Genomic DNA, 18,095 nt, shown 5'->3' with positions numbered 1-18,095 from the left:
GGCTCTTTTGAGACACAACTTCGCCACGTGCAACCCTAAACCTCTACTTCGTAGTTCTTCCTTTAGATCGGGTTTCTGCGGAGCTCGGGCGGAGCCGTGCAGGAATAGATCATCACCATCACCGGCGCGCCTTCACGCTGCTGGAGAACTCATATACTTCCCCATCTCTCTTGCTGGATCAAGAAGGCGGAGATCGTCGTCGAGTTGTACGTGTGCTGAACGCGGAGGTGCCGTCCGTTCGACGCTAGATCGAAACGGATCGTGGGACGACGGTGATTTGAATCACAAAGTTGTACCACTACATCAACCGCGTTTCTTAACGCTTATCGCTTAGCGATCTACAAGGGTATGTGGATCCGATCTCCCTCTCGTAGATGAACATCACCATGATAGGTCTTCGTGTGCGTAGGAATTTTTTTATTTCCCATGCAACGTTCCCCAACAACCCAATCACTCTTATGAGAGAGCAAGTAATACTCCATGATGACCTAAGATCCTTGAAAACAAAAGAAGGTGGGGAGTGGATTCCATCTTTGGGTTTGGTGTGAAGATGCTTGATAAAACCACACAACGAGCATCAATCAGGAAGGCGCTCATACTTATAAAAACATCCGCCTCTTGAAATCTTTAACCATGTATGCATGATTATTCAGATGTTTGCGAACATAAATCGAGACTCTATCCCGATGAAATTTTCTCAAGAAGTTGTTTGAGATAGTTTCTGCTAGCCCAAACTCGCCCACTTTAGAAGCCAAAGACTTGACCATCAAAGTATATCCATCTGGCAAGTCATGAATTTGAACCCAAATCCTGAATTTGAACAAACCAATCGACAATGGTTTGGTAAATCCATCACGCGTGACAAGGATCATCAGATAGCCACGGAAGACCCCGATCCTCCTTCCATCACCTTGTCCCAATCACCGAGACATGTGAACTGGGCGGTAAATAAATTGTCCCACAAAGATCTAAACTTAACCTCACGAGCAAGATCCCACACAATTCCCATGTTCTTGTAAAACCAAAGCTCGAACATACTCTTTGTTGATGTGGAGCTTGATGATGGCCAACCAACGGGTTGCCTCCAGCAACCGTTGTTCCTCCTTCTCAAAGATAACATCATCCAGTCCAGATCCTCCTTTGACAATCTCAGTTTCTTCATCATCTCATATAGCCCGATCAACAACAGAACCTGACTCGGACTCCATGACCAAGATCAAACGAAAACCCTAACCCATTTGAAGACACGGACATGAGAAAATCCAACCGCTTACAACCCATGCACACACACACCAAGGTTGAGCAACGTCGCAGAGGATGCCCCTTCATCGTCCCAAGTGGAGTTGACGACACAGAGAAGGAAGGGGAGGGGGAGGGGTAGAGGTTCTCGACGTCGCAAGGGTGCGACGGGAGTAGTAAATCCTAACGCGAGGGGATGGATAACCATATATTTCATGGATAGATGGGTGCACGCGTATTGAAATCGAATGTGTGACCATGCATTAGTTGCAGCACTGACCAACCGTTCAGTTGTTCATATTACACATATTAGCTGAAAATTCTTCGATGCCGCTAATAGCCAATAAGATAAGAGTAAATTGTATACTAAACTAAACGTGCGCGTGTAAATGGCTTTGTGCCTCTACTTCCAATCTGAAACTGAAAATTGAAAAAGAAAAAAACTGATGAATTCCATACGCAATCAGAATTGAGGGGTAGTGCCGCCAAGGCCAACTCTTTCTAGCCTCCTATACTATGGGACGGCAAGTTCCAAGCCTCCAGTCCAGCACTGCAATACAAAGGCCCAGCGGCACAATGAGCACATCATGGCATGCGCAACACCGTCCTCCCCAAAGTTTATCGGAATTACAAAACAGCCCCCGTACTCTTCCTCCCCACCTCTCGCCTACCGTTCGCGTCCTCCGCTCGAGGCCTAGCGCCGGAGCGCGCGCCTGATCTCCCCGCCTCCTCCTCCCGGCCCCGCGGCCCCGGCTCCCCGGCCCACCTCACGATCGGGGGACGAGGCGCGAGCAGGAGGGCGAGGGTGCGACGAGATGCAGAGGGACCGAGGCGTCTCGGCGGCGGCTGGGGGCGCCGGCGAGAGGAAGCGGATAGGCGAGGCGATGGACAGGTCCTCCCCGTCGACGTCCTGGGGGTTCTCCGGAGGACGCGAGAGGGACCGGATCGCCGCCGGGAAGCAGCCGGAGGTGCCCCGCTCCGGCGGCGGATCCACCGCCATGTCCAAGGGCAAGCTGTCCGATGGTGAGCTCTTTCCCGCAGCATGTTATCTTGCGTTGTCTGCTTATTTTGTTATTGTGTATACTATGGCTTGTTGGTGCGATAAGTTCATAGATCAACTGTGTTCTCCATCTGGATGAGACCCTGATGAGGAGATCATGCCCATCCTTGGTAACTGATTGCGTTTTGTAGCTCGAGGAATCCAGGGTTTATATAGCCTATTAAAGGGAATAATTGTATGTCCAACTGTCAGGTCACTCTTGTGCGATCATTCACACCATCTTTCGACAAGCGTTGGTTCATGAATGCCAATTTTTTCTTTTCCATATGCCTTTTCACACACTTATTATGCTTGGCTGCTAGGTATCTTGAAAATACAAATATTGACGGTTGATGTAGATTTTTAGTTTATGGTTCCCGTGAAGCAGATAAGTATGGTGACGATGTCGGCCAGACATGCAATGTTGCAATTCATGGTGATCATAGGATGCCGTGCCGACATGAAAACATTCTAATGTTGAGATGTGCCGACATGAAAACATTCTAATGTTGAGATCAACACCATAATGCAAATTATGTATTCAGTACTAATAAATATAGCCACTATTAATCTGATATAGCCATTAAAAGGCACTAGCTGTAAGCCAGTGATCTTGAGGGCATTTGGTGCTCATTTGGTTTGGCATGTTATCGAATCCACTTTGTTTGCTTGTACGTTGAATTTTGTTTTGAGTGTGTATACTCGTGGGCAATTTTTCAGCAGTCACCAAAGTGATAAGCGCTAGTTGTTTGGCAAACCAGAACCTATGCAACCGCCTAGACAGGATAAATTGGCTAGGCAGGTACGGCAGCACCTTTTAGAAGACTGCTTTTTGTGCTTAGGGGGCATGGCCATGGATGTGTTTGCTTGTAAGCTATGGTTGGTCATCCAACAAGGAAAATGAGTACTTTATGTGGATCAGATTGGTACAATGAAACGATAAAAAGGGAATGCCCATATGTACTACATCGTTTAAAATCACTTATGTTCTTACCTGACTCAAATCAATTAAACAGGCTGACTACCAGAAATTCAGACATCATGATACGGATTTTATTGTTTTTATTATAGAATAATAATAATTTGGTACATTACTTTAACCACGTTATGGATAAAAAAACCACAATTAGCTATGGATATGGTAATTTGTAGCCTTAATCACTTCCCTATTCTCCTGTGCACCCACACCTCATCGTTCATGATGTCTCTTGTGACTGAAGTCTGTCCCAGAGTTTAGATCTTATAACTTCCAGGTACAATGCATAGGTAGCACATACTGCCTCAGATAGGGGCACTAACACCGATACCTGTGGGTACCCATCGATGAACCTAGAGATGAGGTTGCCGAATCTGCACTGCTCCCTCGGTGTAACTGGTGTTTATGGAGTTTGGCCTTGGCTACTGCTGGAATTATATGGCCTATATTTGTTAACCTTTGTCTCTTTGGCTAGTAGAATGAAAATCTTACATATGTCTTTCTAATATTGTGGAATGCTATGCTATGCAAGCTTGTTTTTCTACATGTTTTGACTTAGTTTGCTAGAATCGATGTTCTTGGGGGTTGTTCTTGGTATTTCCCGTTTCAGTAGTAATCTTTGTTTGTTGATTGCCTTACAGGAGAATCGGACACTGACAGTGAAGAATCAGACCTGAGTGGTTCTGATGGAGAAGATACATCGTGGATTTCATGGTTCTGTAGCTTGCGGGGCAATGAGTTCTTCTGTGAAGTTGATGACGATTACATACAAGACGATTTCAATCTCTGTGGGCTAAGCGGTCAAGTTCCATATTATGAATATGCTCTTGACCTTATATTGGATGTCGAGTCTTCACATGGTATATCACTGCTTTTTCTGTTTGATATTTCAGTTTGGAGAGAATTTTGTTATGAAAAGATTAAACAATCATGATACCTGTATACTGTCTATAACTTAGATAGATAGCGGAAATCTGTTAAAACTTTGTTCAATTGATTACTAAACAATAATAAATTACAAGTTTTGTGCTGTTTACTATGTCCTGGCCCTAGCTAGTTTCACCAGTCAACAGCGAGAGCTGAGCTTTTGGGTGTGTTGTGCCCGCGGTGACAAAGCTTGACCCCAGAAGGCTGCTGGGATGAGTGAATGCAAGCAGAAGTTGATTGGTCAGCTGTTTGACTTGGCTTGGCTGAGGAGCAAGGTTGTTTGAGTTGATTGTTTCTTAAGCAAAGCTGCATTTCACCAGATGGAGAACACCTGAATCCTTAATCCACTATGACTACTATGAGCAAAGTAGATTTTTTTTTCAAAGGGGACACTCCTTAATTAGAAGCAAAAATCGAACCGGGAGGTGGATCACGACCTTGTTGGCGTCCGGCATTGTACCCCCAGAAGAGTTCTTTAAAAAACTACATGGTGCATCAATAAATTTGTTTCCTCAGTATTGGCCTGCAATCAAACCAAGCATAAATCAGTTACGGTTAATACATTAAAATTGCCACCACTCACCCCATTGTACTTATAATTCCTGTTATGTGCATACATAGCACAAGGCAGCCGAGCAAGGATATCAATGCTTATATGAATAAGGATCATACTGTAAGGAAAATAGTGATAAATTGCTATTTACTTGGGGTTTGATTCAGATAGGTTCCATATTGCTATGCATTCTCTTGCCTCCTACCAACTGCTTTTTGCTTAATGTTGCTGACTTTCTACAACACCCTTACAATATGATTTACTGATTTTTTTTTAATGCGTAGGTGATATGTTCACAGAAGAGCAGAATGAACTTATTGAATCAGCTGCAGAGATGCTTTATGGATTGATTCATGTTCGATATATTCTAACAAGTAAAGGGTTGGCTGCAATGGTGAAGCTTTTGTTCTCTCCCTCCAGTACTAATAAGTTGTCTTCTGACGGTTAAGCTTTAGTGTGGTAATTAATTGGTTATTTGCTTATCTTACTTTTGTGCAGTTGGATAAATACAAGAACTATGACTTTGGCAGATGTCCAAGAGTGCACTGTAGCGGCCAACCATGCCTTCCAGTTGGCCAGTCGGACATTCCTCGTTCTAGTAATGTGAAAATTTACTGCCCAAAGTGTGAAGATCTCTACTATCCGAGATCCAAATATCAAAGCAGTATCCTTTTATTTACAATAAGCATGTGCCTTTGAACTCAAATGCCTGCATTCTGATTTTCCTGTTGGTAGATAAGCTGATAAGTCTCCGCGTACTTTACAGCCATCTTTTAGCTTTTAGCTTGCAGCAATACGTTCAGTTAGAATGTTTTTGACTTGTGAACTACACTGAATTGACACCCTACATAATTAGTCAGATCTTGAACAAATTGAAGTTCTTTTACATGAATAAGCATGGCAAAATCCTCTCCCACATCTGTAGTTATCCTGATATGTTCTTCCTTTTATTGGAACTAACCCCAACCAAAAGATAGTCAAAACACTGTCACATTTAGTCTGGTTTGGAGAATGATTTTTCAGGTGATAGACAAGAAACTGTTTCTTTTAATTTTTTCACATGTTTTGAGGATCCTTCTATGAAAAAAAAGGTTCCCCTGTTCTCTTCTTGACTCTTATGTAGACATTGACGGGGCGTACTTTGGGACAACGTTTCCTCACTTGTTTCTGATGACCTACCCACATTTGAAGCCCCAGAAACCGTCACAGCAGTACGTCCCCAAGGTTTTTGGCTTCAAACTTCATAAGCCATAACAAGTTTGAAGACTGAAGGCGCAAAAGGTTCATAGCGGAGTTGTCTGATATGTTGCGCTGCACATCACTTCCAAACTGCCTGTCTGTGCGTGTGGCGCAGTTTAGCACTTAATTCAGTTGGTGTACCCGTTGTGGCTTCACCAAAACCCACCCGACCCCGGTGGATCTCCCTCGCCTGACGTTCTAATTTCATGCTTGTGGTTTGTTTAGTGTAGTAGGTTCATATCCTGTTCTTTATACATCTTATAATTATATTTGAGCTTGGCAGTTGCTAAAAGAAGGCAGTTTGTAACCGTGTTATGTCTCTGCTGTGTATTTTTCATTTTTCTTTTACATTAGGTTCCTTTGCCAAAATATGATGGTAATGATATTCTGAAACATTTGATCCGGCAATTCTTATTCTTCACCTGCAACTGAGTTTCTATGGGAAGTTTACCCCAAGAAATTTGCCTTTATGTGTTGTCACTGCTGTGATAATCTATGAAATGTTATTGTTGGCTTTGCCCAGAGGCCCCAATTGCCGCCATAAGATAAAGTGATAAACTCATTAAGTAGCGTCATTGTGTCAGCAGAAGATAAAAAGGCTGGCTAATTTAGTTTGGATGACTTTTGGAGGATTCACGAGAATTGTGTGCATATTGGCCTGACTCATAAGATTCTTAGCATTAGGCGAGACCTTATGGACATTCTCAAAGAATTAGAATGGACATTGACATTTCAAGCAATTACTTTTCCTATTTCTATGATGTAGAAATCCCAACAACATAAACACAAGGCCAAGAGAAATATTAATGGAAGTGCGTCTATAGTAGTAACTTGGCAGTAGTAGCAGCAGCAAAAGCGAGAACCAACAAACGAAATGCTTCGTCACCTAAGGTCAGGATCCAGCAAACTAGCAGAAGAAACGCTACGGATCTACTGGTACTACCCATTTTCTGCCTGCTGGACTATTCTGGTCAGGCGCAAAGGCCAGGCCTCCCGACGCTCTCCGGGTGCGGGTTGGGCTTGGCAGTGATCTCGTCCACTGCGGAGTCGCCCCTCTCCACCCTTATCGACTCCAGCATGCTCCCTAGAACCTCCGAGGCAAGCCCTTGGTCCGACGCCGACGACGGCTCCTCCCCGCCGTCCTGCAGCAGCACCCCGACCTCCGCCAGCGACAGCACGTCCTCCAGTATCACCTTTGCGAATATCCGGCCCAGGAACTCGGTCGCCTTGGGAGCGTCGGTCACCGCGTCTTCCAACGTGGAAAGAACATGCTGGAACCTGACACAGGAAGCAGACACTTGTGTTAGTTAGCAGCTTTCGACAGCCTGAGACATTACCGCCAATGGCCACAGAAGGGAAGGGAGGCTTGGTTAGTGAGCAGATGGATCATACATACCCCTCGAGTAGCACTCTCTGGCTCAGCAAGCTCTCCTGAGACTTACACAAGTTGACCAAGAGTTTGGCCAGGAGCTCCCTCTCGAGGTCTTTCCTTTCGAACGAGTCGTTGATCCAGAGCGATACAAGTGAAGGGTAGAAGCTGGGGGCGTTCAGTTCCTTCATGCACAGGCCCACCTCCTTCTCGTCCTTGGCACTGCCCGAGGTATCGAATGTAGATTGTGAAAAATTATATCCATGAAACAAAATTTTAGAATAACCATGTAAGCTTACATGGTAAAATGATCTCTTTTCGAAGCATACCATGTAAAATGATAAATAGCCAAACGGATTTCATGCTTACTGCCGTAGTACATTTTTAAAATCAGTATCAGGGATTAAAATATATTTAGCCGACTAACCAATTTGACAAGCGCGTGGGAAATAAAAGCTGAAGTGTCAAAACTTGGGTACCAAGAATATACAGGTAGCTGTCAGCACCGTTTTCACAATTAAGAAGATAAACAATAAGACCATGCATTCTAAAGGATATAAGACAAGCATGAGTTAATTTAAAAAATTAAACGGAAACTGAAACTTGCCTGTAGAACTCTTTTATAGTTAATATTGCTTTTTCTTGAAGAATCTCTTCCGGGAATATGATTGCTTCATAACAAATATCCTTCATGGCAGTGGAGGGTGTATGCATTGGGCCGACAGGGCTGGCAGTGGTCACTACTATAGGCAAAGCTTGATCTGCAGTTCCCCAGGACTGAATTTTAGGAGCATCGGCAGTGGCTTGATAATTTGTTTGGTTACTCGCTGTTCCTGTAAATGAACTTTGTCTCAAGCTTTTTAATGTTTGACCGTGATGACTATTCAAAGGAACCTCTGGCAAAATGTCATTTGAAGCTGGTGGCTTCCCACAAATTGACATTTCTCTTCCCAAGTCACCTTGAGGACTAAGTCGAATGGATTTATCAGATCGCCTTTGATGAAGTGGAACTGACATGGCTCTGTTTGAAGTCTGGTATCTTGTATCCACATTAACATTCTGGGATCCATATGCACGACCCTGAGAGGATCCACGAGAAGCAGAAGATCCTCGAACACCATAATCTGGTGGATGCGCTGGTCTTACTGGTGAGCTAATGGAGCTAGCAGATGAATTATAGTTGGGAGAAGAACCTGCCCTAGTTGATTGGCTCATTTTCTGTTTCACAGCATCCCTTCGAACCTCCTCAATCTTCTTTGGCCCTTCAACCTTCCTTCTCTGCCTCCACTTATTGTTTCTAAGATCAATCACATCTTCCAGCATAAATCTTATACGGGATGACAACTTTGAATTGGCAGATAGCTTCTGTATAATGTCAAAATAAAAATCAATATGCACCTTTGCCCTGATATGGTCAATCATCTCCCCTATCGTGCTCATCAATTTGCATAATGCCTCTAGATCTTCCTCATCTGGGTGTTGGTACTCACCCAACAGCTTTTTTATGCATTCATGCATTATTCTCTCAGTCAACATCTTTTTTTTGTAAAGTTCCCCAATTAAACGGATGTTCCCTAGCATGCGCCTCCGCACTCGGAGCCGTTTCTCTTCTCTCTCATTTTCAGATTGTTTCATTCCACCCTCTTCTTCAGCCTTGTCAGCTTCAGCTTGCTCCCGCTCCCCTCTTTCAAATTCTTCTTGGCATTTATTTAAAAGAAGTCTCTTAAAGGTGATTTTCTCATCATCCTTCACAAAGTTTGGTAGTTCACCAGCCAATGAAAAACAAAAACTAGCGTACATCTCACAAAAAGTGGGTTCCATCAAGGCTTTGTCAAATATCTGAGAAATGACACCGGTAAGTGTAACAATGTTATCAATATTCAAAGCTTTGACCTGCTCGAAAAGTTTTTCAAAATTTTGTGGGGTCAATTTGTTGAGAATTGCTTTCAGCTGTCTTTGCTTTACCTCTTCCTCATCAGATACCTTACCAATTTCATATTTTTTCTCAGCTTTGTGCATAAGTGGCATAGATACCTGAGATGGAGATGACATGGCCTGATTAGTTCTATGTTGCCACCTCTGATCAACAGAACCACGCGACATGCTGCGCTGACATGCTACTTCTTTCATAGCTCTGGAGAGGATCTCACCATTATACTGGTTGGGCAACTGGTTTTGTGAGCCATTTCTTGAAGATCCACGCCCAGAAAGTGGATCACGTCCAGAAAAAGGAGGATGCAATTTTCTCCAGTTATTGTCATTAAGCTTGTTGCTGCCCATATTGCGGTTAACTTGAGAAATACTTGAAACTCGATCTTTTACCCTTTCCCGGTTTGGATTCTGTTCACTACCAACGTTCATTATTGCATCGTAAGTATCAGACCCAATCTTAAAACCTTCAGGCAGATTAACGCAGCTCTGAGCAAATGTTAACAGAAAATCTCTAGAGTATCTTTTCTGGTCAAAACCATATTCATCTCTAGAGATTTCCGTATCACCTTCCCAATCAAAAATATCATTTTTGTTCTGGTTATCATTACTACCAGCCGAACTGCCCATTTCAGCATCTAGTGTACAAATCTCCTTATCAACTGTTGAAGAACTCTGAACAACCTCTTCTGCAGTGTCAATATGAGAAGATTTGGGGAGCATGTCCTTTCTCTTTTTTCTTCTTCCATGCGTAGTTTTGGGTTTGGCTGCTTCCAAGACAGGTTTCTTTGTTTGCACCACTGAAGCAGCAGCAACAGAGCACTGATTGGACACCACTGGATCAATACTTTCATGTTCAATCTTTTTGTGAGTGCTAGTTGAATTGGATACACTAGCCATAATCATGGGAATGCTCTCATCGTCTTGATCATTCATAGAACTTGATCCAATTTGAACATCTGATGAAGATCCGTTGTTTTTATCTGATGGTGAAACATTGCCAATGTGTAACGAGAGATGCAAATCACCCGATTCAGCAGATGTAGGAACATTCACCAATTTACTAACATCACTACCATTGCCCGATCTAGAAGAAGCACCTGGCATAGGCATGGCCATATCAACTTGTTCTGCCTTAGACTTGGAGCACGTGACCTCAGCATTTACCGTGTGTTCTTCTCTCATCATATCTTGCATTTGCAAAGGAGCTGAACAATTTGCTTCAGAAGTTTCTGGCAAAGGAACATGATTAACTCTGGCCTTTAGACTTTCAGGAAATATACTAGTTGTTGGAGACTTTGGTGGCAGACTTTCCTGTGTATATATCAGCGGAGGCTTCCCTAAAATGCTATTGCCATCGCATTTGGAATTCTTACTCTCAGTATCCAGAAATATTTCAGACTGTGGCACAATATGATATAACTCGCCCTTTGCACCAGATGATGAAATTGCTGATGGTACTGCTGATGATTCCATAACAAGGGATTTTGCTTCAACACAAGATGTACCACTTGCTACACACGCCGAAGTTAATTTGCAGGTCGAGACATTTTGAGGACTGGCAATTGACGTAACACGATTTACTAAAGCTGAACCGGTCTGTGCCTGCTGGGTTAAAACTGACTGAGGACTCGTACTGCAACTTATACCAGATGTTGCAGCTGTAAGTTTGAGATTTGCATCTGAAACCAACTTTTCAGACTGAAGAGAAATTTGCAGCCCAAGCTTGTGGACTCTCTGCTGACTTGACAAAGCAGATTCATCAGAGTACCGTGGCAACGTGGGAGTTTCTTCTGCGCACGTAGGTGTGCTTGTCTGAGATGATAACTCATTATTTTCAGCAAGGAAGATAGTGGGTGGCTTTAGTGCACCTTGACCTGGAAAAGATACGTCAGGTGGCAGTAAGCCTTTCGAACTGGAGACTTCTGAAGCAGAACGTAAATTGGTCGGTGGCCTGGAACTAGCACCAAGCCATGGGTTTTGCATAGGAGGACTGATAGAAGTAATTGCCTGGTTGTTAATATTGGGGTCAAAGCTATGCCTTGGGGTCTGCATTCTGGGGCACATTTGCCTGTTTGAAGCAGGAGGAGCATTGGTGGTAGGAAGATAGATATGTCCTGTACTGTACATGTTCGGCCTGTAATATACATTCTGAAGGGGCGGAAATGTCGTGACAGGCTGAGCTAGCTGGTTCATATTATGCAGAGGCATTGCTCCAGAGTTAGCATCTATATAGGAATGGCCACGTCTATCCAGCATGAGTTCTTCATGTGTGTCTGGATGAGTTATCCTGATAGGCCTCTTCTGTTCATCACAACTTCTCGCTTGCTGCTGCGGTAACTCTTGCGTAATCCTCATGTTGCCCAGTTGAGGAAGGTGAGGACAAGCTGGAGGTGCACATCCCAAACCCTGTCCTTGGTGAACGAAGGCTGGCGGTTGCAATGCGCGAGGCTGAGCACCATGAACAAAAAATGGTGGTACATGAGGTGCATTACCCATCGGCACACCCTGGCCCCTGAATTCAACAGGCACTTGAGGTTGTTTCTGCTGAAAAGCTGCAGGCAGCGGCCTTCCATTTACTGGAAGCATAAACGACGGTGGTGCCATGTTGGGAGTATATGGTGGTGGAATCTGCACGCTCATCTTAGGATTCGTAGCAGGATATTTGTGCATAGTATCAGATTGGCTAGCATTGATAGCATCTTTTCTCGTGTCTTGTTTTTGCCACTGCTGATGTGTTGGGGAAGACGGATTTCTAGGGAACACCTTGCCTGAATCCATAGACACCTGTAGACCAAGCACAAGGTCTTATGTTAAAACATAATTGTGAAAGAACCTGAAAGCGAGTTGACACTTGGCAGAGATACGAACTTTTTCGGCTGGAGCAACATAATACAGCTCTGGTGTCTGAGGCAATTCAGGGTCAGCTAGCACACAGGAATTAGATGAAAGCATAGCAGGCCCACTATCATACGTGTCGATCGAATCAGTTTGACCACAGATAATCAAGTTATCTGTTGTTTCTTGCTTTTGCTGCTCTCCGGCAGATGGCATGGTCACAACATTAGGCTCGTCAGATAATAGTCCATGGTGTGCCTGACATTGCCAAATATGAAGGTAAGTGCTATATAAAAGTAGGAAGGAAGATATATGCTTATACATAACAATTGAATCCCAAATTAGAGACGCATGATGATCCAAAGATGCAGGCACACCATTCGATGGTTTCGCAAAAGAACGATGATTTACTACAGAAGCACAAGTGTATGGCTACAGTACGGTGAACAGAAGAATTGTATTCAATTTGACATGTGCTATAAGAAGCATACAATTCAAGCACCCATTATTGTAAGGTTTTTAGCATCCTGGTTTGCTCAATTAGGGAGCCTGCCATTAAACAAAGGAAAAATATATACATATATGCAGCTAGTGTTTGATGTTTTAGCTGGAAGATAGTTCATTGCAAAAAAAAAGGAATATTGCAGTTAAATACATCCGGTAGGATGACAGATGATAAATCAGAGGACCTTTTCATGTTTCTTCTCGTTCAGGTCTGGAGGGGCCGAGGTTGAGCAAGGAATACACTGCAAAGGTTAAGTGTTAACCACTGCAGAACTTTGGAAGGTAATTAACAGCAACATGATACAATCAAAGATATGGCATACTTGTTTGGTGATGACTCCTGGGCTTAAAGTTCCAAACTGAAGAGTAAATGTACTTGATAAATACCCTGTGATCAATACCCAAGAAGGTATACCATCTCATTACAAGTTACAATAAATTTACACAAGTCTAGAGAACTATTCCTGGATGTCATTCTCCAAAATAAATAGAACAAATATAACCTTCTGAGTGTATTGCTGGCATCAAAGAATCCTCTGCTCTGGGTCCTTCAGCAGACTCTAAGTTCACAACGTCACTCTGATCAGGTGCATTGGAAGATTTCTGGCTCTCCAATGACCCTAAAGATGCCAGATTAAAATCATCAGTAAGAAAATCAGTTTTAGAAACATTCCCAAAACCCAGTTCACCATCTCATTAACAAAAATTGTATCATGATCTCAGTTCACTGTCATCAATATTTGCCAGAACAGACCATAAAGTACAAATTTAATGCTTAAGGTCTAGAGCTACACACGCAAAATATCTCAATAATTTCAGCAGCAACTTTTTTTACATGTTCCAATGATCCACTCTCTTGTGCGTGACATGTGTCCATTTACACAAGGAAAGACATAGGCCCAAAATTGCACTAAAAACAATCTCATGATCTCAGTCTCTACTTTATCATCAGTAAATCCTACAGTATAATGGCTATTAATTAGCACAAATTTCATGTTTAAGGGTCTAATATATACAAAAATATATTTCAATACTTTCAGCAGCAAAACAAAATTACATCACATGTTCCAATGCCTAACCCTGTTTTGTGCACGACGTTCATGCATATATCTATATACATAAACATAAAAAGAGATAGCCACAAAATTGAACTTTGAGTGTATCACACCTCGATTCACTGGTTTTGTGTGCTCATCAGCAGCACTCACAACGGGAGTGTAGTTAGTTGCATTCCCTTGGGGCACTACGCTCGCTGGCGATCTCGGTCGGTACTGCTGGACGGTCCCAGGCCTTCCGTTGCAAATGCAATCCACATGTCATACTCAATACACAAAGACCCTAAAGAACACGCTTGACAAACCTCAGTCCCTCACCTCCTGTTGGGCGGTGAATGCGGGCCCGGAGCCGCGGTGCCGCGGCCACCGGACACCACCCAATGGTGTGTGCCACCGATGAAGCCACGGCCAGTCCTTCGGGCGGCGTTGGTGTTTTCGTTGAAGCGATCCGGCCTAAACTGGTTCCTGTACATATATCCTCACTCCGAGTCGATCACTGCATCCGCCAAAAAAAAAGATAGGTTTCATCAGAGTTAGTTCGGATCAGAATCAGTAGCTAGGGTTTGGTGGAGAGTAAACCACATTGGTAAGAAAATTATCGTGCAATGAAAGAGCCCGACAATTCGTACAGATTTGGTATGAGTTGCCCACAGTTTTTGTTGGAATTTCCCCCAAAAAAACAGGGGATATATAAACTATATAAAGAGCAAAGCAATCTGTGGAGACCGTAGGACACATGATCAAAGGCACGGTGCACAATCAAGCACGATATCACATAATGCAGCGAGAATCCCGACACAGTAACAGAAAGGAATCGCGCAAACGGTACTGAATCGCACGAATCAAAAGGAAAACGAGATCATCGGAAGGGGAAAAGAGCGAGAAAAATAATAAAAAGTGAAAAGAACTTAGGGGGATCGTACATGAGACGGAGGAGCGGCGCTGCGGTGGTAGGGGATGGGTTTAGGGTTACGGGATCGGAAGCAATGGGGGAGGAGAGGGAAGTGGGGGCGGAAGGGGGGGCAGTTGGGGAGGAAGGCGTGAAGACCGGAAATTTGGAGGGAAGAGTGGGAGGGAGTGCAGAGGGCGGAGCGGAGGCGACGCGTGTTGATCAACGGCGGTGTGCTTAACCACCTTGCGCCAGGATTAGCAACGAGATTAGAGGCTGGGGTTTAAGCCCTTAAACACTGTCCACTCGAATGCCATCTGCTGGGGGGGACCACGCTACTGCTGCTAGCATATCGGATCTGGACTCTCTTTCTCTTCCTTTTAACTTTCACATGCGATCTTTATCGTTGATCTCAAATAATTATTTTCCGACAAGGGTGAATTTTAAGCAACATGGAATATACACACACTCACCAGCGCTCACACTCAAAAACATGCCAATAAATAGCGAAGTTATATAAGACTACGGTGAGGAAAAAAATATAGAAAGCGGTCAAACCTACGATCGACAAACTATAAAAGACTGTATCCGCACCAATCATCTCATGACACTACAAGAACGATATGGTTCTTCAACAGCAACACTTTCACGAAGCGCCACCCCACTAGATCCAATCACCAGAGGCAAGAATCTATGATTCCATATAGAATAACCAGTCCAAGCATCTCAAAGTAATGCCTTGTTCAACAAGGCAATGATGAAAAAAAAACACTATTGCTAGGTATATCCAACTCTAGCTAGTTCTAAGTTTTCACTCTAGAACTCAAGACCAGGTGCTCTGTAAGTACCACTATGGAAGTCAACCACGAGTTGGCGTCATCACTTTTTCATGATTCCAACTACTACATGTGATGTAACACTATCGCTGTTGCACAACCATCCTTCTACGTTACGTCACACCCATACATGCATCTCACCGTCGAAGGTAACCACCAGATCTAGAGAGAGCAACCTCACCAAGACCTTTGGTGGTCACCACAATCTATAGTGAAACTGATGGCGCAAGTTGGAGTGATCACCAAATGGACCAACACCACAACAGAGCACACCGCCGCTGATTTCCACCCCGTCGAAGAGAGCCCTGCCCAGGCTCGTTGGCCCGAGGTCGACATGCCCAAATCAAGATCACGAAATCATATATGTCCAACTCCAGCGGACAAGAACCAGGGCGACACATCCCACATGGCCACAACACCCATGGTCCCTGTCCAGTCAGAGACGCCACAAAGAAGGCACACGTAGGACATCCTCCTCTCTGACCGCCGAAGCAGCACACAACAGGGTACACCTTGATACGTCCATTTTGCATCATATGTTAGTATTGTTATTTATTATGCTTTAGAGTTATATTTCACTTTTTGATGCAATTCTAATGCCTTTTCTCCCTTACTTTGCAAGTCCTATTACAAGAGGGAAATTGCCGGCAACTGAATTTCCAGACCTGTAAAGAGCTACAACACAAATAGATATTCTCCCGAGCCCTAAATGATCTGGAAACTTATGAAGTTTTATATTGGAATATATAAAAATTATTGGAAGAAGCATATACTAGAGAGGAGCCTCCATAGAGCCATGATACGTCTCCAACGTATCTATAATTTTAGATTGTCTCATGCTATTATATTATCAATCTTGGATGTTTTATAAACATTTATATTATATTTTATATCATTTTTGAGCACTAACCTATTAACTCAGTGCACATTGTCAGTTGTTGTTTTCTGCATGTTTTTGACCTTTCACGAATACTGTATCAAATGAAGTCCAAATACACCGAATTTTTAATGATTTTTTCTGGACAGAAATAAGACGTGGAAGCTTCGGAGGGAGACTAGATGCCACACGGAGTGGCGTGATACATCCATTTTGCATCATGTTTTTTATTTCTATTTATGTCATTCTTGTCCATTATTCCTCATTATGATACAATTCTTATGCCTTTTCTCTCTGAATATGCAAGGCACATCACAAACAGGGAGATTACTGTAAACTAGAATCGTGGACCTAAAAACCAAGAAAATGGATGAAAATTTACTAGACTCCAAATGACCTGAAACTTCACGGAGAATTTGTATGGAATATATAGGAATTATTGGGCCAAAAATATACCAGAGGGGGGCCACCTGCCGGCGACAAGCCAATAGGGTGCGTCGTGTTGCCTTGTGGGGCCCAACAGGTCTCCCGACCCCCTGTTCTCCTATATGGTGTGTTTTACCCTAAAAAATCATAAGGATACTTTTGGGATGAAGCGCCGCCGTCTCGAGGCGGAAACCTGGGCAGAGTCCCTTTTGCTCTCCCGTAGATAGATTATGTCGCGGAAACTTCCCTCCAGGAGGGAAAAAATCAAAGTCATCATCGTTACCAACGCTTCCTCCTCTGTGGGAGGACCAATCTTCATCAACATCTTCACCATCACCATCTCATGTCAAACCCTAGTTCATCTCTTGTATTCAATCTTTGTCTCAAAACCTCAGATTGGTACATGTGGCTTACTAGTAGTGTTGATCACATCTTGTAGTTGATGCTTGTTGGTTTACTTGGTGGAAGATATTATGTTCAGATCCTTGATCACATTATTGTACCTCTTCTCTTTAACATGTTGATGAGTTGTGAGTAGTTACTATTATTCCCGAGGACATGGGAAGTCTTGTTATAAGTAATCATGTGAAGTTGATATTCGTTCGATATTTTGATGATGTGTATGGTGTTGCTTCTCTCAGCGATGTCGTCTGAACGCCAACTACATGAGACTTCACCATGCTATGGGCCTAAGGGAAGGCATTGTGGAGTAACAAGTAGATGATGGGTTGCAAGAGTGACAGAATCTTAAACACCAGTTTATGCGTTGCTTCATAAGGGGCCGATTTGGATCCACACGTTTCATGCAATGGTTAGATTTATCTTAATTCTTCTTTCGTGGTTGCGGATGCTTGCGAGAGGGGGTAATCATAAGTGGGTTGCTTCTTCAAGTAAGAACAACATCTTAGAGCCGGTCCACCCACATATCAAATTATCAAAGTAACGAATGTGAATTAACTCAACATGATGAACATGCCTAGACAGAAATTCACATATGCCCTCGGGAGCGCTTGCTTCATATAAGAGTACTTTCAGGTATGTCCTTTGCTATAAAAAGGATTGGGCTATCCTGCTGCACACTTGCTACTGTTGTTACTTGCCACTTGTTACGAATTATCTTGCTACCAAACTATCTATCATTGTTATGTTGGGGAACGTCGCATGGGAAACAAAAAAATTCCTACGCGCACGAAGACCTATCATGGTGATGTCCATCTACGGGATTTCCGATCTACGTACCCTTGTAGATCGCACAACAGGAAGCGTTAAGAAATGCGGTTGATGTAGTGGAACGTCCTCACGTCCCTCGGTCCGCCCCGCGAACCGTCCCATGAACCGTCCCGCGATCCGTCCCACTCCCGGTTATGATCCGGCAGCCCGGAGTGACAATAACCGGAAC

The 18,095-nt window shown here is 43.5% G+C and overlaps 2 protein-coding genes across 2 annotated transcripts; one reads left to right on the top strand and one right to left on the bottom strand.

Annotated features, from left to right (window-relative positions):
• The first annotated feature begins 1,831 nt into the window (after positions 1-1,831).
• LOC123427395 (casein kinase II subunit beta-1-like) lies at positions 1,832-6,381 on the top strand. Its single transcript, XM_045111426.1, has 5 exons — positions 1,832-2,262; positions 3,896-4,114; positions 5,019-5,128; positions 5,233-5,398; positions 5,858-6,381. The coding sequence occupies exons 1-5, from the start codon at positions 2,055-2,057 to the stop codon at positions 5,986-5,988; spliced, it is 834 nt and encodes a 277-aa protein (XP_044967361.1). The 5' UTR covers positions 1,832-2,054; the 3' UTR covers positions 5,989-6,381.
• A 372-nt stretch (positions 6,382-6,753) lies between these two features.
• LOC123427394 (eukaryotic translation initiation factor 4G-like) lies at positions 6,754-14,761 on the bottom strand. Its single transcript, XM_045111425.1, has 10 exons — positions 14,592-14,761; positions 13,987-14,164; positions 13,782-13,903; positions 13,117-13,233; positions 12,937-13,001; positions 12,799-12,855; positions 12,143-12,367; positions 7,950-12,058; positions 7,370-7,564; positions 6,754-7,251 (listed from the first exon to the last, which is right to left on the bottom strand). Exons 2-10 carry the CDS (start codon positions 14,139-14,141, stop codon positions 6,945-6,947), a joined length of 5,352 nt encoding a protein of 1,783 aa, XP_044967360.1. The 5' UTR covers positions 14,142-14,164; positions 14,592-14,761; the 3' UTR covers positions 6,754-6,944.
• Positions 14,762-18,095: the final 3,334 nt, after the last annotated feature.

Source organism: Hordeum vulgare, chromosome 2H (assembly GCF_904849725.1).
Source record: "Hordeum vulgare subsp. vulgare chromosome 2H, MorexV3_pseudomolecules_assembly, whole genome shotgun sequence".
Classification (NCBI taxonomy): domain Eukaryota; kingdom Viridiplantae; phylum Streptophyta; class Magnoliopsida; order Poales; family Poaceae; genus Hordeum; species Hordeum vulgare.
The sequence above is the reverse complement of the archived record's forward strand: the minus strand, read 5'-3'. Positions and strand labels throughout refer to the sequence as shown.

Excerpts from the sequence above, each read along its gene's own strand:
- LOC123427395 (XM_045111426.1), top strand. The coding sequence starts at position 2,055 with ATGCAGAGGGACCGAGGCGTCTCGGCGGCGGCTGGGGGCGCCGGCGAG. Across the intron at positions 5,129-5,232 it reads GTAAAGGGTTGGCTGCAATG|TTGGATAAATACAAGAACTA; the intron begins GTGAAGCTTTTG and ends ACTTTTGTGCAG. Across the intron at positions 5,399-5,857 it reads GAGATCCAAATATCAAAGCA|ACATTGACGGGGCGTACTTT; the intron begins GTATCCTTTTAT and ends ACTCTTATGTAG.
- LOC123427394 (XM_045111425.1), bottom strand. The coding sequence starts at position 14,141 with ATGTACAGGAACCAGTTTAGGCCGGATCGCTTCAACGAAAACACCAAC. Across the intron at positions 13,904-13,986 it reads CATTCACCGCCCAACAGGAG|GCCTGGGACCGTCCAGCAGT; the intron begins GTGAGGGACTGA and ends TTGCAACGGAAG. Across the intron at positions 13,002-13,116 it reads GCCAGCAATACACTCAGAAG|GGTATTTATCAAGTACATTT; the intron begins GTTATATTTGTT and ends TATTGATCACAG.